Below are 26,509 nucleotides of genomic sequence, written 5' to 3' on the forward strand. Positions count from 1 at the left end.
TGTATAATGTTACAAAAACAAGATATGGAGACGGAGATAAGAAGAATATTTATCTTTTGTATGATTGCAAGTGCAACTTTTAAATTAAATTGTCTGCTGTAATAACAGCAATGGGTTATACCTAAATATCTATGTAAAATACACAGTGTGTACTTTACATAGGCATTTTTGACACCCTGAGTACCTTCTAAATATTTTACCATTTAATTTCATAATATTCATTAGTTATTAAATATAATTTATGCGATCCATGTTACTTAATTGTAGTCGTAATTTTTCTGAAAATTCGTATTTGACAACAATTTTAACTTTTTGTAGGATTACTTAAATATTGTTTAATCTTTCGTGTATCTAAAGCTGAATTTATGAAGGTATCTGGTTGAATAAAATTTTATAATATACAGTGTATTTTTATTGAAAATTTTACGAATGTTAATTTCAGAAAAGCATTAGCAGATCGTAATTTATGTCCATTTATCAACAATTTTGATGTCTTTATTAATTATTTTTTGTGGTATTTCGTTTGCCAAATAAACCACATATAAAAGGAATGACAAAAAGCATATCTCGCTAAATAAGGAAAACAGTTCAGAAATAACAATTTTATTATTCCATAAAATATTCACACAATATTTCAACAAAGACAACAAGTTTTCTAAAAGTTTTTTTCATTTACATGACTTAGCAGTCAAAGGGGTTAAGATGATATCAATCTAATACTTATTATTAACGTTTGTACCTGCCGAAATAATAATAAGGAATATATTTATGTATACACTAATAGATCTGTGAGAAACAGTTGAAAGATATTTGTTATTTATATGAAGTGAAAAATAGCCCCTGAAACTCAATTACATACAGAATGTTACAGAATTCGACCCCTATAAATAATTACATGATTTAAGATGCAGTAAATGCTCTCAGTTTTATACAATTTATTTCCCATCTAGATTTCATCCAGAATGCTCCATAATAAACAATAAATAATTCGTTTACCATTTGCTATAGAGATTTTAATTACCATAGAGTTAATTGGGTTTGCTTGTCTGTGGTAGCAATGGCGATGGCAATAGACACGCAGATGTTGGCGAATTACTATCATCGAGTATAGATCCTGGCGGCCTTTCCAGACTGAACGGGTCTCTTATTTCCGGACTAAACGGATCCCTGCTCGACGAAGCTCTATGAATAACTTCAAACGCCTCCGATGTTTCATTGGTTTTCGTATCGACGAGGCTGAATTCATCGAATTTATCCAAAACCGGGCTAAAGGGGTCCCTCTGTTCGAAGGTATAGTACTGCTTTTTCGGGTCAGGACTGAATGGGTCTTTTGGCTCTCTCGGGACATCATCTGCAAGGCTGTTATCGCCGCTGAAGTCCGATAAATCTATGTCATAGTTTATGTTACTGAGTCCTGGAGCTTGGTCGCTGCCGAATTCATCTGGGGTCAATAGTTCATCTATGGATCTCGAGTCGAAAGGAGTGAAACCAAGAGGGGAAGGAGTAAGGAGTTCGAGGGAACTGGTCTGTTTTAATTCCCAAGGATTTAGCGGGGATTTTGACGGAGATTTTCCATCGTCTGGTGTTCGAGAGAGCGTTATTATTGGTTCTGTATCTTTTATTTTGGTAGGTATTTCGGACTGTGGTCTTTGAGTGTCACCTTCGAATTGGTGTATATCTTGAATGTTCATGGGAACTTGGCTGGTTTGTTGGGGAACCAATTCTGGTGGATGTTGTTCTACATTCTTAGCAAGTACTCCATTACTGTATGTTTGTTCAATTTTTGATTGTACCTCTGTACCTTGATCTACTGAATTTGCTTGTGGAACATTTGCAACTAGTGGTTGTTGATTCTGTGTCTGGTTTTCAATATCGCAGTCAATTAAAACACCAGTCGATTTCAATGAGCCGAGACGAGGCAATTCACGCCGAGGTTTGATTTCTAGGGGCGTTTTTGCTAAAACATCCTGCACTTTCTTCGCGATTTCTTTCTGTGAACAAAAACATAAAATAATTTTACTCGTAAAATCAAATTTTCTTGTGTAAAAAATAATAAAAAATGTAAAAAAGCTATTTTGCCGAAACCCGGGATTGAACCGGGGACCTTTAGATCTTCAGTCTAACGCTCTCCCAACTGAGCTATTTCGGCGATGAAAGAATTGTTGAAATTATGTATCATAACTTGATAATGTAATGATATAAATGTTTTTATCACCATTTTATCATAATAATTTATGTGATTTATATTGACTTTCTCGTAAATAAAAATTGAAATTAACACAACAGGTACTTATAAAAAACTCAATCACATAATTAATGTTCATTCAAGTAAACAAGTGTTTTAGAACATTCGTTTTCATGAAATTACTCTTTTATCTATGGTAGAATTTAGAGCACCCAATGTTAGTAAGAAGAATAAATAATTAGTATTTATACCTCAAAAGTCTCTGCGTTAGTCGCCAACTGGTCGGCCTTTATCTTTAAGCAGTTTGTCTCTTGTAATAACTTTTCAACTTGCAATTTTTGTTCCTCCGCTTCACGTGACGCACCACATAGAGATAGTGCGGCGGCCTGTTACATAAATTAATAATTTATTTTACATATTTTTAAAATGCATTAGTACTTTTTTGTGGTAAATTAGGTTGTTTCCAAAGTATGTGTGTAGGGGAAATGAAATACATGCTTACAATGAAACAAGAAATGTTAATAAAAGACGTGTGGCACTCGGGGACTGCCGCGGTAAAGCTATTGCATGCTATGCCTTCAAGCCACACCTCCGCGCCCGTCGGAGTGGGGAGCGTGAGGTTTTTTTCGTTACGGAATCTCTAGATTCGGTCCCCGCGCTCAAGGCCCGCGTTAGAAGCTATGCAATAGCTTGATAAATTCAGTTTTTATACATAAAACGGGACAAAAATCCAGTATTTTTATAATTTAAGTCAATGTTTCTAATTAATAGATTTTCCTATAAAGGACGTATACTTTATGGTCTAAGATCTAAAAATGATAAGTTGAGACGAAAAATTAATAGACAATTGAAAAAAATATTTTTCCTGTAGAAATATTATTTATATGTACATCAGTTATTAAAATATTAAAAATAAAATCTCACCCAAGTACTGCCGCCAAGGGACGCGGGCATCGCCATGTAGCAGTCGAACTCTTTCTTGTCCATATTTAACGATTCCGATGTTAAATTTTCGATAAAGGACACCGCACAACACTGCAAATGTTATATTTAGGTTAATAAACATGTCTAATTATTTTTTTCTTAATAAAATTAGTCTAGTTTTTTCTTCCTTTTCCTTTTATAATGTCAGATAGATTTTTCGTCAGTTATTTTGTGCTGTAAACCCTATTACAAGGACCCGCAAGATTTTCATATAAATTACTAGTCCACCATATTGGATTTTGATTGACGTAAATTAAATAGTGCTTTAAAATTGCGACCGGGTGCTTTCAAATCCAGCATACATACATTTCAAGTAAAAATTAAACTAAATTTTGTCAAAATTAATAATATTATGAGGTAAACAATATTCAATCTAATATAAAACTCACCAAGTTAGTGAAATAATAACCTCCCTCGCCGGTCATCAAGCGCTGAGCGTTACAGAACCGCGTCACGAAGTTAATGTTGCTGACTAGGCGCGGTGGATTCGCCTTTAAAACCTGTAAAGAAGAGGTTTAATTAAATATAATATGCAAGAAATCACATTTTAATAATAACATGCTAGTTTACTCTGCAGTTTCAAAACTACATCCGTTTACACAGCAAACGCTTTTTTCATTGCTTCTCCCCTTTCAATGGCGGAAGTGTGATGTAATAAACATAGGCTTATAATAACAGTTTAACTCGATAAATGGACCATTGAACACAAAAAAAATATTTCGTGGACGTTCGTCCAAACGTATAGACACGCACGTACGTGTCTGTACGTTTGGACGCTCTACACCTTCGCCGCCTGCAATTACAGACGGGACACTGGTGGTACCGAATGGTCCAAGGTATCGTGTCTGGGAGGTGTGCAGTGCAATCTGCGAGCTGTTGCAGGGAAGAATGTACGCTGTTTGATTTCCCATACTAATTCGGCTGTGACGCAGACGCGATAGTAACGTTTCGTACTCGATCAACCTCACACTAGCCCTTCAGAGCGGCAACGTCGCACCGCGCGCTGCACGCAGGTCACACGTGTGGCAACGCCGCACCCGCTGCTTGGCGAGCTCGTGCCCGCCGGCAAAGTGCAGAGCGCCCGTCAGCCTGCGGCGAGCAGCAGCAAGGGTCCTCACACACACGGCCTCCGTCAGGAGACCGTGTGGGGAATGTTGTTCAGGGCGATTCGCCCTCTTCAACAGGTTTCTAGCGCCGTACGTTTATACGGGTGGATCATTATGAACGCGAATCGCCCTGTTTCGGTTCTTGGAACATTTTGTGTCCGACTTTAGATGTGACAACGTCTTATAATTCGATAACACCGGCTGCACGCACGAAAAAACATGACTCATACGGCGTTACCTCGCTCTGAGGCGTTCCATGTAAGGCTTGAAGTGCAAGCGAGAGCGCGGAACGAGCGACAAAGAAGCACAATCGGACGTTGTCACGTTCAATTATCGTCAGTAAACCGACTTAACAAACAACCAATTTTTTTTATTTTGCGTTGTGTGCCGGCCTATGTGGGTGCCACTGAGTGCGTGGGTGGCCCTGGAGGCCCAGGTGAAGTGTTGGTGTTCTTCATTCAACTCGTGCACTCACAGTGAATATGAGCGCGGGCAGCAGGTCGTCGGCGGAGGCGGGCGCGCCGCACAGCGCCAGCACGTGGCGGCACGCGCGCCGCACGCGGGACACCTTGCCGCCCGGGGACTGCGCCGCGTCCATGCCCAGCAGCTCTGCGATCATTGACGTATTATTATAGAGAGGACACCAACAAAATCTGTACGACAAGCGCGGCGGCTCGGGGCGGCTAGTGAGTCATACAATTTGCAAATATTCTGCCTATTATTACTTATAAATTAAAACCAATCAATGTAACAAATAAATATTGTTTATCTTATTTGAAAAATATGAATAAACTTATCAATTAAAACCAATCAATGTAACAAAAAAAATGGTTTGAGACGATTGACTCTAACTCGTGTTATAAAAAGTGTAGTAGCAATGTCTGCGATACAAAATTACCGATTGAAAATCAACAATAAGACTCACAATCGCGTATTATAGCTTGACCGCAACCGCTGTACCGCGCCTTAGGTATGTGCGCGGCGAGGCGGGGGAGAGTACCGACCGTTCCGTTTCTTTCTAAACTTCTAACTCGTGCTCTTTCTTACCCGGTCCATCGCACATATCTAGGGCGGTACAGCCACTGTGGTCAAGCTATAAATGGTCGTTAAAAATATTCTGACATAGTAGAAAGTATTCATTCAAATTAACACCTTATTTCGTTGCAGTAATGTTCAAAATCTATTGTTTAAACTGATTAGAAAACTCTGCCCAAAGCATAGGCAGAGTTTTGTTTCAGACAATTCGTGAGCGTGATCGTTATCGTACTGTCGAACTGCTTTGCTGGTGTATGAATGTGAATGTGTATTAGTGAATGTATGTGTATGTGTAGTGCACACACTGAGTAGCGACCCTTTTTAGCAACACACTGATCAAAAATAAGTACTTGCTATTTTTATTTCTATTTTTTGTTTTGTTTTGTATTTTATGTGTGGTGTTAAATTAACTTTTCTTACTGTATGTTTGTGTGTCTGTCTGAACACTCACCACTGATCGCCTTGTACAGCAGCTGGCGGCAAGCCGCACTGGTGCGGTCGAGCTTGCACTCGAGGTGCTTCTCGCCGACCCAACTCAGTTGTTGGATCCGCTCCGACATCGCGCGGTCGAGCCGCTCGTCGTCCGTGCCGCTGGGTGAAAATACTACGGATGGTAGCCTGAAATAAACGAATTAATATAAAATCCAGCGTAAAAAGTTGCAAAACGTAATGCAATAAATAAAAAAGTTAAAACCACAAACATTTATGGTCAAAAGTTTAGCAAGAACGGCCTAAAAAATTCTTATTACAATCAAGAAAATTGGAAATCGCTTGTAACGGTAAGTCGCTATTTTTTTTTGACGGTTCAGGATGGAAAAACTTGTTTAAAAAACGTTTTAACTTAAACTTTTTCTTGTCTAATAACGCTTTTAGGACATTATTGTAAGTACCTACGGTACTAAAGGTAAATACATAAAGTTCAAAAATTTTCTAGTGATCAGTAATTGTACTAATGCCCATTTTAAATCTCAAAAGATATATTTTTACGGAACGGATAATCATTAAATTTTCCTTGAGATTAGTTGAAGCATTAGCATTTTATCTAGTTGCCTAGTGATTAGACAAATAATTTGACATATTTTAATATCTACTATTATTAAGATAAATGTATCATATCAAACTAAGCTTCTAGGAGTACATAATATATAGGAATTTTTTTGTGTTAGAATTTAGATGATCAAAATATAATGGACCAATCTTTTAAAGAATCCGGAAGAATATAAAGAGACATCAATCGAGTTAGAAAATTCAAAAAACAAGACGAATCTTTTAATAATTCCGAAAGAAGTAATAAGAGATTATAAAGTCCACTGTTTAACTCAAGAAATAAGATCAAGAGAGTAATATAATTCATACTCACTCATGTAAATATGTCATAGAGTGTTTTTCGACAAAGTCCATGAGAAGTTCCTTGGTATCAGAGTCGACATTTGCAAAATGCGCTGATGTATCCATATGTTTCATAAAACGCTGGGAAACGAATTTAATAAAATCAATAATCATTATCTATACCTAGATAATTTTCCCATGAGTATCTATTTAAACAAACACAGGAGCGTTTCTAAAAATGGAATTGTAAATAGGAATTTTTATCATATTATATTGGACTCTTATTCCTTATTGGCTTATTGTTAAATAGGCATAGTATAAATATGCTACATGCTAATTCTGAAAGCAGACTAACAGACCCCAGTACGGTGCGCCACAAAATTCGAGCATAAAAAATATAGTACGCAGATCAAATAATAATAATATCCTCTTGACCATATTTCAGTACAAGAGACTTATCAAAGGACAATTATCAATAACGCCAGAGATATCAAAGTATAAAATTGAGATCAAGAACAATACAGACAGCATAAATTATAAAATGTAAAATAATCCCAGGAAAAATAGATACAACACGCACAAGCTGAAAAAATAACTCCAATTACCTGATACTGCCTCTGGACTCGCTCCGAAAGTTCATCCACCGTCATAACATTGGAGCACTTAATGACGTCCATGATGAAGTTATGTGCGAATATTCTTGCATCCCTATCTATTTGTGGTGTTAGATACGAGAATCGAATCCGGAAATCTCTTTTCATCCCCTCGTTGACCAGAGCGGGAATCTTGAATTCCGGCGGCCGCTTCTCCGCCGCGTGTTCATGGTCATCTATGACGAAAAGGCGTCTGTCAAAATATGGTATGACCTTCGATTGAGGGATGCGTAATATATAGAGCTACTACCAGCTACTAGTGTATCCTAGTTTTAAATAATATTATATTGTCGCATATTTTTTTCGGTTACTTAGGTCAAACTTAGGTATTGGCTACTCAGGGTGGATATTTATGGCTGGTATGAAATTTTGGGGCAGACTTTGTTATGAGAACCTACAGTACTTTTGAATGACATTGTACATTCTGCCTAGGCCTTCCAAAACTCTTTAATTTTTTACGTAACTTTATTGAACAAGTTTTCTGAATTGCTAATAAATTAATTAAGAGTTCCAAATTCGATTAATAAGTAATTGTCGGATATCTGTTACATATTTAGGTACCTACAACTTGTTCATTGTTGCGGCAATATGCAATGATTGTAATATTGAAGCAAATTCGGTATGAGTTACTAAAACTATTTTTAGAAGAGTATCTTGACCATATCTGGAGAAAATAGAGAAAATTTATAGACCAGCTTTATAGAACTAGGTCCTTATGATAAGATAAGAATTGAATATTTGTGATAAATCGAATGACAGAATTGGGGTGCAATCTATGAGTCTTATCATTTAAGGCTCGTACAGAGACAAGATTTGCGAGAAGCTTATAATATTATCTTATGATTACATAAAAGCTGATTCACTAATGAATTTCGCCAATAAAAATGCTTAGTTTTGAATATAGACTATGTCTAAAGTCCACGCCTTTCAGGTGGTAAATAGGCGTTAATATGTAGATATATGACAATTAATTTATTCTTCCAGTAAAGAAATATATTTATAAGAGTTTTGATAAGGTAGGGCATAGCAGCCGCCAGCAGGAATGTGTAAAAACAGTAAAATAGAACCCCACAATTGTTTTGATCATTATGGCTCGATTTAATATGCCATATATGTAATATGTTAGTGACATACCTTGGCTGCTCTTTTTGAAAACGCTGAATTTAAGGAGGTTGGCTTTCTTCAAAGTTTCACTCTGTCTGAGTTTTTTCTCTTCAAATTTTGAAAAAGAATAATGCGACGACAGCTTCAAGCTGCGTTCCGGTTTCTTCTGTTCTGGTTTTGGCAGAGTTGCTGATGATGCTTTTTCTGGAGAAAAATTAAAATAAATAGCACTAGGTAATAATTTTTTAATAAAATAATGGTATTTTATTAAAAAATTATTACCTAGTGTTGTAGCACTTAAAATATTGTTTTTTTTTGTCTCTACTGAAAGACCACCGTTATTTCAACAAATCTTACAGTTTGGCGCCTAATTTTAAATTAGAAAAAAAAGAATGATAATAATTTTGATGCTGTTAAAGTGTTAACTGTTACTTGCAGCTTGAATAAAAATTAAAATATACATATACATTGATATAGTTGCAGTTGAAAATTGCTAAAGGTAATATACTGTTTTGATAGATAAATTTAACCAATGTTAATTGAACTTAACCTTAAGATAGTAATCAATATAGATACATAGATAAGATGTTTTGATAATTGTTACATTACTTTGATTTCATATAACTTCCTGATTGGCCCTTTGACCTTAATTGATAAAGTCTTGTAAACAATCCAGCCTTAGGCTTCATGACCTTTTACAAATAGACTATTTATTAGTCTAGTCATTGATATTTTTGGTTTTATGGCATTCAAATGTTTATAAATTTATAGTCTAGTCATTTCAATAGACTGGAATTATAAGTTACTTTGTGAGTCTACAAAGTACAAGTTCCATAATTTTAATTTTAAAAATATACATATATTACAACTGAGGTTAACATAATCAAATTTCCAAGAATTTTTCAATTATGTACCTAATTAAAAAAAAAAACAAATATATTCACTCTTTTAGCATATATATATTTTGCATACTGATCAGTAAAGATATATACAAGGTAATATTGATGTACTGGTTCCATAATATTAAGCGATGTTTCAAGATTGTCACTTAAATTATTTGCAAAAACATACATAAATTTCCATAGGTATTATTAAGTCTACCAGTCTACTATCTTGTTTATTTCGATTTATTTTTACATTAGACGCAGGTAAAATTTATCATGTCCAATATTTGATTTAGAATCATATCACTTGTGACTATGACCACACACTAATAAAGATTATACTAATCAACCAGACGGATGGGTCAATATAAATATGATCAATAGTATATAAATAATTTTCAACAAAAATATTTATTTTGCTTGAAATAACTGCGTAAATATCAGTAGAGTTCAACGACTGAAGTCTTAGAGAACCATGATGACCAAAAATTTATTATTATTATGTGAATATGTAATATTATATTATTCAATGAAGTTTCAAGTTAAACTTCTTTAAAGTTAATTACTATTGCATCCTCTTAATGATTCATTATTACAGATTAATAACAAAGACTTAATTGCCTATTGCATTATTAAGTCAGTTAAAAGTATTGCAAATTCAATTGATATAATCTTAAATGTAAGCATAGTCATACAAGCTATATAACTGTATTATAAATTGACTATACCTGCTCTTCTCTGCCGCTGCAGCTGCTCTCGGTGACATTTGGAACAGTACCCTTGCCACTGTGGATTCCCAAAGTAATCACATCCATTCTTGCACTTCAGGTCACTCTGATCTATCCGCAGTGATGGCATCTTAGAAGCAAACATCATATACTTATAAGACCTCTGCAGATTTGGACCAAACCACATTTTCACGACTTTAAAGAGCCAATTTTAACGCTCTGCACTCAAATAGTCTACCAAACAGCGACTCCACAAATAATTCAGCCCATTTCTGACCAGTCAAGATTGTACAGCAATCCCATAAAATAATATTAAAATTCATCGCAGGTTGCTGCGTAACGATGGCCGTTATACGGCCCTCGTCGTTATATATGCTGCCCTTATCTCAGATAGACTCGATTACGAGTTACAACCGATAATGGTATTAAATTAAACACATATCTTTATTTCGTCACTTACCTTTGTTCAGTGCAGATTTCCTCGAAATGTATCCAATTTGAAGCACACTCGTTGCTTTACATGTATTGGAAAATTAATATAAAGCAACATAAATACAGAATACGTTTTATTGTGAATTAATACAATGTTTTGATGAAATTGATTCACTTTTTGGACAATATGAATATTGGACATTTATTATTGCATTATTTGTCAATGTCAAAATAAGTGTTGACATTTCAAAACAACAGATTGCTCTATCGTAAATTTTTTCCCCATATATTGACAAAACATGGCATTTTTCATGTACTTATTTTAAGATGATGGTGGATATTTTTGCACGCCTCATAAGCGAAGCGTTGAGGTGGGTACTACTGTCACTTCGCGCAAAACATCTGATTTTTCAAACTTAAAATGTCTTTATGTATCATACATTGCACTTGTACAGTGCGACACAAAAGAGATGAAAATAAATGAGGGCGCCACCGTCGCTCATATAGCAACACTGATACTGCGACGCAAGCGATCTTGATACTATAGAATAAAAATCCAAAAATGTATATAATATAATCTAAAATAAATACCGCGATTTAAACCGTTATAATGTTTCAGTGTAGCAATAGTGTAATTTAAGACAAAAATACATTAGTATTTTAATTGACCTACCTAGGTCAAATTTTACTTAAATGTATTTGGAATTAGTTATTTTATAAAAATCGGTCAAGTGTTTAGACTGCAGAGGCACACATAGAATCAAACATACAAACAAACAAGCATACATGCAGCTCAAACACATTACCCTCTTTCTGGGTCCGTCGGGTAGAAAAAAACAAGGCGATTTGAAAACCACATATTTTTATTTTTTTTGTAGATAAATTTTGTACATTAATATAATTCATCAAAATCTAAATATTCTACTCCTTCAAAGGACTGATCATCACTCTGTTTCGAAGTACTGGCAAGAGGGTACGGGGCATCTTCAGTATCTGTAAATATGATACAGTAAATATGATTTTTTTCTTATGGTTTGATTGATTAATAGATAGATAGCTGTATGAAAACAGTTATCACTATACTATGTAGTAAAATCTAAACTAGGTACACTTTATTTGAGGCTGGTTGGATTGGATATAACTTCTTGACTCAAATTGTGCTGGTCGCACTATAAAAACTAGTTTTTGTTTACATACAAATAACCTCAAATTAATTTGCGAAAACGTAATAATCGCCATACATACATACATTAAACACTCGTTACTAATGGAATATTCTATTTTACGTAGTACTGAGCAAAAATAAATGGAATCTCACCGGTATATTCTGCTGTACGTTTGTAAACGTTTTCCAAATCAGTCAATAAATTTCCAGCTTGAAATTCGGACAAACACCGAATAAAAACTTTATACACCACATCACGGACACCGCTACGTTTAACCTTTTTCATGATGTCTCCTTTTTTATTTAAATTTCTTGTTCTAAATAACAATTTTATCTCAATAATTCTCCACTTCACGAAAAAAACAACAAATTTTTATTCAACTTGACAGCTACATTGCCAATTCAGGGTTGCCAGGTAATGAAAAACGAATTAGTTCCAAAATAATTAATTTCATCTCTTTTATGTCGTACTATAAGATAATACATACACACACATATTAAGAAAAAACACTATTTTTAACATTCATGATATTTTTGATGTCATTTTTGTTATTTAAACTAGTTAAAAAACAGTTTAAAAAAGTTCTGTCTTGGACGTCCGTGTGTCTGTATGTGCGGAGGATTTTCTTGTTAACACGATAGCGACCGAAATACTTTACTAATATCGAGTCTTTTTTTTTCTCTTACGCTTGAGTATGCTCAGGAATAGAACCCTTTCATTTTTCAGGGTCTGATTCGATGTGGTTTAATTGTTATTAAATAAACAAAAATAATAATTAATAAATATTTATTAAAAAAAAATTATGAGGCGTGCACTTATGGATTTTCCAAATTTATTTTTTTGTATTTCTATATAAAATGAATTGTAAACAAAAAAAATCACATGCCTCACACCTATATCTCTATATATAATTAAACATCCTATCATTCCCAGTTTTTTTTTATTATTACAAGTGATAAATAATAATAACGTTGAACATTTAAGTCATTTATTATCTTGTTTACAATTTCGATTACAGGGATTTTATTTTAACAATATTATAAAAGTACCAAATTAGATTATTTTGCGTGAAAACATATTCGATTCCTAGCACGACTACAGTTTCTTTAACCAACTTCAAAAGAGGAGGAAGTTCTCATTTCGTCGTAACCTTTTTTTTCACCTTTTAATATTTTTATAAAGTTTGTTTCTTTTTCCTTTTTTGAACATGCTACTCTCAAAAACAGTATTGATTTCAAAAATTCCATAGTTCCAGAGTTCTATAGGCTGTAAAGTGGCTATTATTAATAAACCACGGGAAGACGAGTCGGACCGCGGAGTTATAAAAAAATAGTAAGTATTGTATTCTAATTATTTTCCTAGGCTTTATTATGAATCTTTCGAAAGGTTAAATTTATCCTTTTTCCCAACATTTTCTTTCTCTTGGGTAAACTGTGGTACCAGATGTCATTAGTAGGCGGATTCATGAACAAAACACTTCCATGTTCCAGTTTTATTGTGACTGAAAGTAAACATTAAACATAAATATTAAAAACGAACAGTGATAAGTTTTTTTTTTTTTGCGGAAAACACAGACAATAGAGCTCACTCGCAGAAGGCAAAAAATACGTTACCATGGAAACAAAAACATAAACTAAAAATCGTTACAATTACTATTTGTACAAAAGAAGATACGATTGAAATATGGATTATCTTCAAATATCAGATGGACAATATACAAAAACTATATATACCATGGTAAGAATAAAAATCTCTAAGACTATCTGTAAAATAAATTCAAGAAATCTTGCATGTTCAAATCTATGTGGGAAATAGTAAATAGTAGATAGCTTTTATTTGGTTTATGTTATTTTTATGAATTTGGCAACTTCTTTAACCTATCATTCCTAAAAAAATATATCATAGGTTTTACTATTTTACTAACTATTTAACAAAACATTTACAAAATATATTAAAAATAATGAAGTTGTATTCTATACACCACAAAATACATTATAAGTGCACACTTTATGAAATATTAATCGTTAAAATTGTTATTAACATTGAAAAACGATCCCTATCAATTGACCTTGTGGCGGTCACCGTTATATCGCCGTTTTGACTTCATCAATCAACTGCCCATCCCATGCGGAAGGACTTCATTCCCCATGTAACATTGTATAATCGATATCAGATATATCGCGAATAATAAACCACGGCGTTGTATAACGAGACAAGCGATTAGATTAACGACTTGGATAAGTAAATAATCTCCACAAATATTTCGCAATTTACGAAAAGATAATTCGCTTTTTGGTGGAGTGACAACAAATAAACAAACTGCAATATAAAATATGCTAGTTAAAATTATAGCCACTTGTCGCTCTTTTTGTAGTTTAAGAGCTATTACGCACTGTCGACCAGTCGCCGGCGACTGTGACTTACTATAGTTTAAATAGGGGCTTGCGCAGACGTCCAGGTCGTCAGTCGTCCAGGAGTAAGTCCAGTCGCCGGCGACTGAGTCGCCGGCGACTGGTCGACAGTGCGTAATAGCTCTAACTGATATTCTGCAGAAGCTTGTTAATTGATAGGCCTTTAAAAAAAAGATCAAACAGGATATTAGGTATATTTATAACGCTGTAGATAAGATAGTGCATAAATCAAAACTAAATTCAGAGGACATCGTTACTTACATCTATATTCCTACAATGATAACGACGTAAACCTTAGAAGTCGTTTAGTTGTAAAACTTTAAAGATAAACGTGCATAAATTGATATGATTCCAGCCTATTTTACCTCTATAAAATAATCCTGAAATAAAATGCCTTAGCGTATGTACATGTATCGCAAATTACGCAAGTTATTTTTCATTTTATGCTACATTAATTATACCACCTGTATACAAAACCAATATCATAATATTATATACTGCGATAAATTTAAGCTTTACACGTGAACGACATATGCCTAGATATCAGGCACTCATTAACTGCATGGCCGACGCGACGTCCTCTTGTTACTATTGTATTTAAATAATCTGATAAGTTTTATGAAGGGCCTTATTTATGCCACATAATAGCATTCAATTTGTATTCTTAAATTGTAATTTGAACTTATTATTCGTCTCTTATTTTTCAGATAAGGGAATCTAGATACGAAGATGCAATAAAAGTCTTGAACGATGCTATGAATTTCAATCCGAACAGAGCTGGGCTATCATTGCTTGGATATTGCTATTACAGATTACAATCATTCGTAGATGCAGCGAACTGCTACGAACAATTATCAGCTATGCACCCAGAGGTACCCGAATATAAGCTCTATTTCGCTCAAGCGCTATATGAGGCGTCAATGTTTGATGAAGCGTATAAAGTTACTCTACAAATAACATCTCCAGAGCTCGAAAAAAATGTCACAAAACTACAGTCCGCAATTAAATATGGAGAAGATGATACGATTACTGCAAAGTCTTTGGTGAATACTTATTCGCAAGATGATTCTGATAAAGACATAAATTTAGGATGCTTACTGTATAAGGAAAACCAATATGAGGAGGCTCTACAGAAATTTTCTAGAAGCTTAACAGTGTTAGGATTCAATGCGCATCTTCACTATAATGTTGCATTATGTTATTTTAAACTAAAAGAATATCCACAAGCTTTAAAACACATTACGCTTGTGATTGAAAGGGGAATAAGGGATCATCCCGAACTATCTGTTGGCATGCAAGCTGAAAATTCTGAAGTTAAATCCGTAGGAAACTCATTAACTTTACACGAAACAGCCCTCATCGAAGTATTTAATTTAAAAGCGGCTATAGAATACCAACTGAAGAATATTGAAGCAGCTAGAGAAGCATTATCAGATATGCCACCAAGGCAAGAACATGAGCTCGATGCTGTGACTTTGCATAATATAGCACTAACGTCAATCGATATTAAACCAACCGATGGTTTTGAAAAATTGCATTTCTTGCTACAGCAAGACCCATTTCCAGCCGAAACTTTTGCCAATCTACTCCTTCTGTATTGTAAATTTGAATACTACGATTTAGCTGCAGATGTGTTGGCAGAGAATGCTCAATTTACATACAAATACCTTACGCCATATCTATATGATTTTTTGGATGCGATAATCACAAGCCAAACTTCGCCTGAGGAAGCATTTCAAAAATATGAAGATATCGCATCGAAGCATGCCGAGCAGTTAAGAAAACTAACAAAAGTCGTCCAAGAGAGCCGTTCACAAGGCGATAACGATCAAGTAAAGAAAGCTGTAGTGGAGTATGAAGAAGCCTTGGAAAGATACATTCCAGTGGTCATGGCTCAAGCAAAAATATATTGGGATAAAGAAAATTATGGTCAAGTAGAAAAGATATTTCGCAAATCTGTCGAATTCTGTAACGAATCTGATGTGTGGCGTTTAAACGTAGCTCATGTCTTGTTTATGCAAGAAAGCAAATACAAAGAGGCAGCCAGTTTTTACGAGCCCATCGTGAAAAAACAGTACGATAATATTTTAGATGTAAGCGCTGTTGTTTTAGCTAATTTGTGTGTATCTTATATAATGACGTCACAGAACGAAGAAGCTGAGGATATCATGCGAAAGATAGAGAAAGAAGAAGAACAACAGATATTTGAAGACCCCGAAAAGAAATTTTACCATTTGTGCATAGTGAATCTGGTTATAGGTACGTTGTATTGCGCTAAAGGGAATTATGAGTTCGGTATCTCGAGAGTAATCAAATCACTTGAGCCGTTCAACAAGCGTCTGGGCACTGACACGTGGTTCTACGCAAAGAGATGTTTCTTATCGTTCCTTGAGAATTTAGCGAAACACTTGATCGTCGTTAAAGATAATACTATAAAAGACTGCTTGCAATTTCTGGAAGGATGTGAGACGTACGGACGTCGAGTGAGTACCGTTATAGAAACTCCATTTCAAGAGGAGGACGTCAATAATAAAGCGAAACAAACAGTTACGTACGAAGCACGATTACTTCGTTATATGTTTTATAAATTGCGTAGTATTGATGACTCAGTAACTATAAATAAGTATGAAGATTTAAAATAAATACGTACCTGGGGCAATTTCTTTTCTGTTCGGTCCAGGTTTTCTGGCATCTTTATGTTTTAGGACAAACATTCTCTCCTGTCCAAAAGACATTGAAGCTATAGGAATATTTGGATCAAGCTCGGGTTCATTGTCTCTGTGTTCTCCCATGTGATCATTACCGTCTCGATACCTAATAATATAATAATACATACCTATATGATTCTACATATACTTAAAACAAAATGTAAATAAAATGTAACTCACTTACTTGTTAACCAAAACAAAATTGTATTTAATGCCTTTAAGTTTGAAAAGAAAATTTCTTAAAGCTAGAACAGGTTCAGGCCACGGTAGAGCGGGTACGGTAAGATTAGAATAGGTATAAGTTATCCCCGGATCCCCGTAAGCGACTTGTTGTCTAGGTAAAGGATATATTTTACCAAACACTCTGAAACGAACATCATTTTGTCATTATTGCAATTAACTAAATACTGTAAAAAAATTAATACACATTGTGACATAATAAATGATTCTATAATATAAAAAACCTATTTACTTTATTTTCGATAAATCGCCCTTAAAGTAATCCAATGAGTTCTCAAGTTCTTCGAGAATTGCTGATGCATTTGCTTTTGGTATAGCGACGGCATAATCCAGGTCGAGCCCAACGTCTTTTATAGATTTCCAAGAAATATTATCTAGGTTTAGTTCTTGAAGTTCATTAGACATTTCGTGGGTAAAATACACAGTAAAATAGTTTGAAGCGGTGAATTTTTTTAGGAACTTGCAACACTTATCCTGCTATTTCTAGCTTATTGCAGGTAGATTTTAAAAATTTAAATTGTCATCTGTCACTTTACACATCGTCTTTAAAATATTGTCCTTTAGTGTAAAATTGTGTTTCAATATAACTTAATACATCCACTTATGCACATACAAAAGTGACGGTAGAGTATTTATATGTATATTGAATTTTACAACAAAATATGATAAATTTTTTTTTCAAATAACCTCAAACGTAAACACTACCCATCAAAGTCAAAGTCACAGATAACTATATATTAGTCAGAGACAGATAGGACAGTACTAACGGGTGACGTTTAGTTCTAAAAATATGCGCCAAGCGCTAGTGTCGTAACGTCACCTACTAGTGAGGACCCACAGCGAGCTATAAAAGCCACGATGACGCATAGAATATCGATAGCATAGTGATGTACCACGGACATTTTTTGTAGGGATAATTCTATAAATTGCAAGGTTCAAAGTATCTTTCGTTACGTTCAATGGATACGAATATAACGAAAGAAATATGAAAATAAAACAAAATTTAAGATTTTAGTTTTTTATTTAGTTTTCCTCAGCCCAAGGGCTTTATATTTGTCAAAGGCAATTTGTTGAGGTGCACACATCTGTTTAACAAGTTTTTCTTGTACACCTCCTTTTAAAATTTTATTTATTATGTTGCACCAATTATGCACATGCATCATTAAATTGAGCAACCACTCCTTTACTTCTGTTTTGTGATGTGTACACCCCAACCAATTTATATCAAATTGTTTTAATATTTGTATTTTTAAATGTTTTTTTAAACATCTTTTGTATTCAAATAATCATGTATAAGGCCCGAGATATCCCTATATATCATTAAAAATTTCTTTGATGGATAGGTTAAATTGTGATTCAAAAGGGTGTATTCTCTTTGTTCGATCCATTTGTGAAATAAATCTCTGTTTTTTTGGGTATAAGTCTCAGAGCATCTCCTACACTAAAATTTTTGTGTCACTCTCCTGCACATATACCCCGCTGTATATGCAGAAGAATGCACGCGCAATCTTTCATTGACTGGGTTTAGAGATTGGTTGCAATTGCTGCTGCTAATGTTATTTGTTATTGATATTATGGGTCTAGTACACATGGCATTTTCTTTATCCTCATCAAATGTTGATGAGGAACTCTCATCAACATTGGATGAGGGTATGAGTTTTAAAAAATCAACTACTGTGTCTCCTACATCATCCTCACAGTTTGCGTATATCAAATGTGGACCCATAACATTGGACATCAGTAAGGATTTAAACGCATTCATAAATGTATTTGCAGCAGGATTGACATTCCTATAATTGATGGCTCTGATCCTACCAAAAAAGTTCTCTAGAGGATCCTGATTTACATTTCTAGGATAAAATTATTCTATTTCATATTTTTCGAACAACAGTTTAGACAACCTTTCAAAACTCTCTACAGTTGTAACCCATCCATTAAGAGAAGGAACTCGAACCTTATAGATTTTATTATTTTTGCGAGCTTTCTTGCTATTTGTATCAATAAATTTAATATTTTTCAATATTTGTTTGGCTTCTGTCCAAAAACTGAAAATTTGATATGTTTTCGGCTTTATAGGTCCACGCAGTTTGCCCCGGACAGTGCTTCCTTGAGAACCGTTCACGCTATCAAATAGCTTGTCAATGAACTCCACAGCTTCGCCTGTTGTGGCCATTGTCTCACTGACATTTTGACCTGAGGCTGTAGTTTCTGAAATATTACATAATTAAATAAGTATCACATGATAAGTATGACTACATAGGTAGTAAACAAAGTTGCTTCCCGTTGTCTGTCCCTGTGTGCTTAGAACCTTAGACCATTAAAATTACGCAACAGATTTTGATGCGGTTTTTGTTAATAGATAGGTACAAGTGATTCAAGAGGCAGGTATATATGTAGAATAAACGCAGGCAAAAACTAGTAACACATAAAAAATATAACTACTGTTTCTATTCTATAAGACTCTTAAGAAAGCATACATTAGTTTGAATTGAATGTCTTATTGACTCATAAAGACTAAATTGTAAAATATGATTAAGAACCTAATTCTTTAATAAGTATTTACATAGTGTGAATTCATGGTGTTTATTAAGTTGGAGACCGTAAATAAATAAATAAAAGTAAAGCGAGTGAGTGATTAAGAGGATAATTTTAGTATTTTTAGATACTTAATGCATATTGATAACCGAGTAAATACTTACTGAACAATGCAGTGTATTTAAGCATTCCACTGGTTGTTGCACTCAGAGTTTGGGCAGCTACACTAACTTTCATCTTCTTCATTTTTGCTGCATAAACATGGTGCTCTGTCAGCTTTTTATGCATTCTAGTGTGACCTAGTTGGCAATCAGCATCAAATACTGTTTGTATATCCTTCCATGTGGCAACTTGGCCTTTGAAGAGCATGTCTTTCGTGAGCAGGTTGTTCCTTAGGCCCTTAAGTAGGTGTGGGGGATCAAACACTACACTTAACTATTGTCCTGACACCTCAATAGTTCCATCTGCAAACAAAAAAGTATATTGAGTTCAACAAGTTAATTTAATGCAAGTATTACAGGTCAGATTACAGATGAAAATAAGCACACAGGTGACATATGACATGTACTAACATACAGATGGATATTAAGATATAATGTTGATGGGTACTTTTTATCCCAGGTGTTTTCCAACTTCTAAGCAGACAATGTGCATGCAAGGGCTATTCATTCATAAAGAGATTTTATCTACTCACCATTGCATTCATCATTTAAAATCCTTTTGCGTGCAGTCTCCAATTTCAACATATTTATGGCTGTTCTAAAAGTCAAGCCCTGGTCACATACAAGAGCTAAAGGTATCAGTCCTGACTCTGACACTTTAGTGACCACTTCCTTTAAAATTCTTACTACTGTAGCACCTGCAGTTGTTCCCTCACAAAAGAAGAATAATGTAGGTTGTCTCCAGTTTGAACACACTCCTTTTAGCATGAATACCAAGGCATGATCGCAAAATCTTAGTACTCTTCCATACCCAAAGTCTTTAAATCCTCTTATCTCATCTTGGGACTCAACATAAGTGAGATGAGGTGTAAAAGCAACCTCATCAAACAAAATAGAACACAGTTTCTTCTTTGTGTCCCATTTCTGTGTTTTGTGCTTTATTACTCGAAAAATATTGTCATTTAGCCCCACATTGAAAATGATATTTTCAGCCAAACGATTTAAAGTTCGTTTACTGGGCAAATTAAATATTTTTTGGAGCAACCGATATCCTTTCGGGCTTTCCTTCATTAAGGTCAACGCCAAATTCTTTTCAGTTTTCACTGGTTGTGTATAATATTATATCTCATTGCCTTCTTCTTTCTGTTAGGTACTGTGGATAAGTAACACAATAAGTATTTATAAATAAATAAATAAATAAATAAATAAGTAGGTTACTGTTTGCCATTTTGAAATTTGACACATTTGAGTTTGACAAATAGCGATACAAAATGGCTGCCAACAAGGCTCGCGAAACTAGCGCTTGGCGAATTTTTTTGGAACTAAGCTGTCGCAGGCCGTCAAAGTGCAGCGCTAAGGTATTGCCATAGCACGAATTTTATTTGGAATATTTTGTTTAAAAATAAATGAAAATTGGATTGGATTAAAATAAATTTATATTTAAGAAATAACAGGTTTAACAAAATAAGAAAAAACATTATCCACATGGCACTATCTGAGTACGTCGTACAGGACATTGCACGATATTTTCATTGTGCTTGAGAAATTTTTGAAAAGCTTGTGATCCCGTTAGAAATCGTTGACTTGTTAATGGGTAATTAATTTGCTTTATATTGGAACTCTTGCACATCTCATTCGCTTGATTAATAAAACTTGACGAACTGAAATCAGAAGATAAATTTAAATCATAAAAATTCCGATCTTAGACAGGAACCTACTAATATTATAAATACGAAAGTTTTAAATATATTTGTTTGTTAATGCTTAACACAAAAACTGGTGAACCGATTTTCATGAAATTTGACACACACCTAGAGGGTAACTTGAGTCCATTCATATCAAACTCCGGTAAGTCCATTCTAACAGAAATGTGGGAATCGAGGTATTTTTAATAACTTAAAAAAACAATATGTTTGGACCTTTATAATTTATGACAGATATAATATAATACATTAGAATTATTTTTACGAAGAAAAAGAAATGTATTACTTGATGATTATGCCACAAAATTAGTTTTAAATCTGGACATACAGGCGTTTGATATGTACCAGCAAAACTTACCGGGTTTTGAAAAACATCGTCTTGGACTTACAGGAATTTGAAATATCACTAATGGACTTACAGGGATTTGATAGAACTCAGTTTTGGGACGTACTGAGGTGGTGGAAATGGGTAGATAGTTTGTCGCGTTGTAAGTATTGGACATTAAAATAAAATATGTAAATTAAAAGATACAAATTATTATTATTATTAACCTTTATCATCCCACTGCTGGGCAAAGAGAGAGGTCAATAAATCAAAACGGTTGAAAAAATCTCAGTACGGCCCTGGGCTTCATGGCTGGGAATTACTACTGTGCGTGTGCTATGGGTCTAGTTTCATTTATGTTTTAGCTGTTTTCTGAGCCTTGACTGTTTTAGCTTTTGGTATTGTTTTTTTCCTTGTTTTGTCTCGAACCACCACCTCTATAGTAAAACTGTTTTCTTCCATCATTTATCAATAAAAACGATTTAAAAGCATTGGTCACACGTGTTATCTTCAACAAAATTAAGAGAAATGGCAGCCATCTTAGTGCCATACTGCGCTGTGATTGGTCGAAATGGACTTGCCTGAGTTTGATAAACCACTGTCGATGGACATACCGGAGTTTGAAAAAACACATTTACTTTAAACCTTATTTTAATAGAGATACGATTGACTTACCTAAATTTGAAAAGTAGAGACTGGTTTAGTTTTACAATTCAAAATTGGCGCCATTGTTATCTCAATTTTGACGGGGAGTGGACTTACCGGAGTTTGATATGTATCGACTCACTTGGAATAACACTTTGAAAACGCGGGTGAAGCCCCTGCCGTATTCCTGGTACCGACGCACTGTGTTTCATTAGATCAAAAAAATTTCCCTGTGCTGTTTATTGTATTTATCGATCAAGGGATGTATTTATAATGTAAGAGTAGAACACCCACGTGTCAATTTCTTATACTTTATTTTAAAAAAAATGACAAACTTTAGGTGAATTTTTCATGAAAAATATTGAAATGTATTCTGAAATAGTAACTGTCTAAGATATTTATTTTAAATAAATATAGACTTATAAAGCATCTTTGGGCGCATATTATCCAGTTTTTATTTTTTGAAAACTACCTCCGAATACCGAGAAATATATTTTTTTCAGATTTTCGTTTTTATTTTTTTTCTCCCTAAAAACGCAAAAGTGCGGCTTGTCACTAGCATAGAATTTTTGCTCGTAATAAGGCCTATCACTCATAAAAAAACCACGCCGCACTATTGCGGTTTTTGGGAATAATACGCTATTTTCAAAAAGGTCAAAAAACACAATATAGGGTTGTCGCCAAAAGGTCAAACCAGTTTTTTTTTTCTAAGTGTGGATATACAAGGAATAAAAAGAGATATAACTTACATACTTATCACATCGCAAGCCCGAATTTATATATTAATTGTAATAATGTCATTTATTTAAAAAAAATTAGTATAAATAAAAAAAATTAAAAAAAGGTTCCCCAAGCAGGTCATTAGATTTCCTGCCTAAATATCTCATTTATTGTAATATGGTAAAAAATATAGTACAAAACAAAATAAAAAGAATGATGGTCAAATTTATTGACAACCCTTACACTATGTTTAGAAATTGGATTCCTTCTAAAAACCGCAATAGTGCGGCGTGGTTTTTTTATGAGTGATAGGCCTTATTACGAGCAATAATTCTATGCTAGTGACAAGCCGCACTTTTGCGTTTTTAGGGAGAAAAAAAATAAAAACGAAAATCTGAAAAAAATATATTTCTCGGTATTCGGAGGTAGTTTTCAAAAAATAAAAACTGGATAATATGCGCCCAAAGATGCTTTATAAGTCTATATTTATTTAAAATAAATATCTTAGACAGTTACGATTTCAGAATACATTTCAATATTTTTCATGAAAAATTCACCTAAAGTTTGTCATTTTTTTTAAAATAAAGTATAAGAAATTGACACGTGGGTGTTCTACTCTTACATTAAAAATACATCCCTTGATCGATAAATACAATAAACAGCACAGGGAAATTTTTTTGATCTAATGAAACACAGTGCGACGCGACGCGAAAGTTTGTAAGTACATATTACTTACTTACCTTGTCGAATCTAATAAACAGTGCTTGTCGTAATAAACAGAATATTGTCTTATTCTTCGTATAGTATCACCGTTATCGCAATCGTTTTGAATATTACACTCATACAATTTCTCAATTAATCCATCTTTATCTTTTACCGTCCACACGTACTCGCCCGGTAAGCCCCTTAGTTTTGGAGCTTCTGATATGATAATATATTCATTTTCAATTCTTTCACAAATCTTTGTGTCTGACTCAATTGCATTCCTTTTTATAGGATCTTCAAGTGGTAAAGTTCTGTTCCGTCTAGATTTATTTAAAAATTTTCGTATTTCATTTTTTACATCAGAATTCAATAAATTATTCTTCGTTTCTACGATATACTTACTGCAAAATGCTTTAAGTTCTTTATTTTTTGACTGACAAACTGCATTAATTAGGGCAATAAGATTTCTTTCTGCATTTTCCTTTTCGTCTATAAGTTTTTTAATACGCGTTTTAAGAAATAAATTCTCTTGGTGCGTTGCCAAATAAAGTTGTTGAAAACTTACGTATCGGCATCGATTCTCTTTAATTAGTTTATGCGTGTGTTCTATGTATCGGGCTAATCGATTTTTAGCGAGATTTTCTAGCTGAAATCGCATTCTTACATTTTTGTTTTCTCGTATTGAAGCTAATAATAACTTTCCTAAATTCTTACGCTCTTCTTTAAGTTCTATAAATCTTTTCAACAAGACTAAATTTGGTCTTTCTAAATTGGGCACAAATTTAATTTTTAAATATGTTTCCGTGAGCTTTATCATTACCAGTCTGACATTTTCCCATGTTTTTAAAGAATATTTTTTAATGGCAACACTAAAGCTTATGGCGGATTTTTTCAAATTATCAAGGTCTAATCCGTAACTCTGGAATCTATTTAATTCATAAAACTTTCGTATGAGCGATAATATATCGTGCTTTTTGTTATACAATGAAACAATAATTGCACCAGCAAAGAACATAAAATAATGGTAAAGAGTTGATTTTTTTTCGTGTTGCATGATAAGGTCAATTTTTGTTATTGGAGATGTAATAATTTCATTTTCTACATAGAACTGCTTATGTTCTGAAAAGCACAAAAGTTATTTTAACAAATTCGTAATTTGAATAATTTCATTATAATGTAATCAAGTTAATGGACGCAACAATGGATTCAGTACATAGTCTCCATGCAAGAACAATAATTATTGTAAAAATAATTAATGTTCTAGGAATACTTCGAATATCATAAATGCGAAAGTAACTCAGTCTGGCTGAACCTGAGAGAGGATATTGTTTTAAATGTGCATGACCAACCGTGGCCAGAAAGTTAGTAGAATATAAATTTACCTCTTGTATTCTTGACCAACGCTGTTTGCAAATAAAAGTCCAAACAGCACATAGTTATCCACATAAGTGATGTCAAACTCAAAAGCCATTTTAATGCAATATACATTATTTTGTCCAAACTTCTTGATATTAGTTCTGTTTTTGTATACTAAAGTTAATTTTCATCTCTCTTTGCAGGCACCATTAATTTTTGTTAGTTTGATGTTTTATCATGCAATTTGACATGATAATGTCAGTTTTATTTCTTTATGTTTTAAAAGGAGGTTTTAATAGTCTAAATAAACAATGATTTATGAGAAGTATGTCTAGGTTATAAAATAAAATAACATTTGGTACTATTTATCTTTTATTCTAAAAATTCGTCTAAGTTTAACTCTTATGGATAGACCTAATAATGTAATATTCTTCTTGTACCATTCAATGTTATAGTTTATGTGAGTTTTCCAATTCTTGTCTAGAAATGCTTTATAAAATACACTCATTTCATCTGCTGTTAAGCTACTTTTTCCTTCTGGAAGGTTATTCTTTAAGTAATTTTCTCTTTCCTGAAAAAAATAGAAATTTCTTGAGGTGCTTTACAAATTAGGTTATGTATTGTTGAACAGAATTGCATTTTCTTAGTAAGAATATCTCAATTTGCTATAATATGTTTCATTTTAATAATGAAACTAACCTTTTAAGAGACCTGTCTGCCTCTGTATATGGCTAGATAAGTCCAGCTAGTTCTGGTGTGTTTTTGATACGTCTATGATCTAGAATCGATTTAGTATAAAAAAAGGCAGCAAAGAATATTCAATAGATTCCATTTATATTAAATTTAATAAAGACACAGACATAATATGTATAAAATATGCTATTGTTATTGTTCCCGTCATATAACATTGGTTATGTAAAGTCTCTACCTTAAAAAATCTCGAATTGTGTTGCGTCCAAAATTCCTGATTCCAATCTTGAACTTCAGCTCTAAGCTCTCTATATTTTTTCTCTAATTGTCCTTCATTCGCTGGTTGTTTAAAAACAATTCTCCTCAAGTTAGATACAGGATCTGGGGGTCCTACCATATCAGTAGATATTTTCTGAGGATTCGGTGGTAGCACCGACTTATTGTCTGGTGTTGTGCTCGTTTTCCTCACAACATGCCATAGGTGCCTCTTTGTACTTGCACAACGTATAGATAACATTTTACTAGTATTATACATTTCGTTTTAATTTTTACATTTTGCTCATATTTACCTACTACCTTTATGCCTACTACTCCTTCAACAATTCATCTTCGCGATGACATTTACCTATATGAGTATATGACACTTGACATTTTTGATTTTGACCATTTTTTGCGAAAGAGACGAATAATACGATGATATCCAT

At 33.7% G+C, this 26,509-nt stretch overlaps 6 protein-coding genes and 1 non-coding gene across 9 annotated transcripts in view; 1 reads left to right on the forward strand and 6 right to left on the reverse strand.

Annotated features, from left to right (window-relative positions):
* Nucleotides 1–587: 587 nt before the first annotated feature.
* On the reverse strand, nucleotides 588–10,623 carry Rabex-5 (Rabaptin-5-associated exchange factor for Rab5). 2 transcript variants are annotated; one of them, XM_090105460.1, is made up of 11 exons: nucleotides 10,469–10,623; nucleotides 10,009–10,138; nucleotides 8,427–8,600; nucleotides 7,245–7,468; nucleotides 6,671–6,780; nucleotides 5,762–5,928; nucleotides 4,751–4,884; nucleotides 3,559–3,669; nucleotides 3,110–3,220; nucleotides 2,437–2,571; nucleotides 588–1,991 (listed from the first exon to the last, which is right to left on the reverse strand). In XM_090105460.1, the coding sequence occupies exons 2-11, from the start codon at nucleotides 10,136–10,138 to the stop codon at nucleotides 1,029–1,031; spliced, it is 2,259 nt and encodes a 752-aa protein (XP_089961586.1). In that variant the 5' UTR covers nucleotides 10,469–10,623; the 3' UTR covers nucleotides 588–1,028. The 2 variants fall into 2 exon arrangements, with proteins under 2 accessions (XP_089961586.1, XP_089961585.1); XM_090105459.1 differs by lacking the exon at nucleotides 10,469–10,623 and having other exon boundaries at nucleotides 10,009–10,373.
* TRNAF-GAA (transfer RNA phenylalanine (anticodon GAA)) lies at nucleotides 2,077–2,149 on the reverse strand. Its single transcript has one exon. It is a non-coding gene; the product is annotated as a tRNA-Phe (tRNA).
* Nucleotides 10,624–12,577: 1,954 nt separating the features above from the next.
* Nucleotides 12,578–17,379, reverse strand: LOC149905556 (DNA oxidative demethylase ALKBH2-like). The gene is made up of 4 exons (XM_090105687.1): nucleotides 17,198–17,379; nucleotides 16,910–17,089; nucleotides 16,668–16,831; nucleotides 12,578–13,107 (listed from the first exon to the last, which is right to left on the reverse strand). Exons 1-4 carry the CDS (start codon nucleotides 17,368–17,370, stop codon nucleotides 12,965–12,967), a joined length of 660 nt encoding a protein of 219 aa, XP_089961813.1. The 5' UTR covers nucleotides 17,371–17,379; the 3' UTR covers nucleotides 12,578–12,964.
* On the forward strand, nucleotides 13,176–16,675 carry Ttc30 (tetratricopeptide repeat domain 30). The gene is made up of 2 exons (XM_090105678.1): nucleotides 13,176–13,343; nucleotides 14,725–16,675. The coding sequence occupies exons 1-2, from the start codon at nucleotides 13,290–13,292 to the stop codon at nucleotides 16,657–16,659; spliced, it is 1,989 nt and encodes a 662-aa protein (XP_089961804.1). The 5' UTR covers nucleotides 13,176–13,289; the 3' UTR covers nucleotides 16,660–16,675.
* Nucleotides 17,380–18,003: 624 nt separating the features above from the next.
* The window catches only part of LOC149905558 (uncharacterized), a 156,805-nt gene continuing 148,299 nt past the window's right edge, over nucleotides 18,004–26,509 (reverse strand). The window contains exons 1-4 of one of the 2 annotated variants that reach the window (XM_090105690.1): nucleotides 20,360–20,982; nucleotides 20,195–20,273; nucleotides 19,665–19,964; nucleotides 18,004–19,173 (exon numbers count right to left, since the gene is read on the reverse strand). In XM_090105690.1, the coding sequence (XP_089961816.1) occupies nucleotides 18,827–19,173; nucleotides 19,665–19,869 (552 nt within the window). In that variant the 5' untranslated portion in view covers nucleotides 19,870–19,964; nucleotides 20,195–20,273; nucleotides 20,360–20,982 and the 3' untranslated portion in view covers nucleotides 18,004–18,826. Of the gene's footprint in view, nucleotides 19,174–19,664; nucleotides 19,965–20,194; nucleotides 20,983–26,509 lie in introns of those variants that run through there. The other variant, XR_016457084.1, reaches the window with a different exon arrangement.
* Nucleotides 21,139–25,247, reverse strand: LOC149905559 (uncharacterized). Its single transcript, XM_090105682.1, has 3 exons — nucleotides 25,142–25,247; nucleotides 23,795–24,878; nucleotides 21,139–21,322 (listed from the first exon to the last, which is right to left on the reverse strand). The coding sequence occupies exons 1-3, from the start codon at nucleotides 25,245–25,247 to the stop codon at nucleotides 21,139–21,141; spliced, it is 1,374 nt and encodes a 457-aa protein (XP_089961808.1).
* On the reverse strand, nucleotides 25,470–26,376 carry Coa8 (Cytochrome c oxidase assembly factor 8). The gene is made up of 2 exons (XM_090105776.1): nucleotides 26,044–26,376; nucleotides 25,470–25,686 (listed from the first exon to the last, which is right to left on the reverse strand). The coding sequence occupies exons 1-2, from the start codon at nucleotides 26,338–26,340 to the stop codon at nucleotides 25,477–25,479; spliced, it is 507 nt and encodes a 168-aa protein (XP_089961902.1). The 5' UTR covers nucleotides 26,341–26,376; the 3' UTR covers nucleotides 25,470–25,476.

This window comes from Colias eurytheme, chromosome 9 (assembly GCF_061535395.1).
Source record: "Colias eurytheme isolate Ceu_HAF_F1 chromosome 9, ilColEury1 Martin Lab GWU primary, whole genome shotgun sequence".
In the NCBI taxonomy this organism is placed as follows: domain Eukaryota; kingdom Metazoa; phylum Arthropoda; class Insecta; order Lepidoptera; family Pieridae; genus Colias; species Colias eurytheme.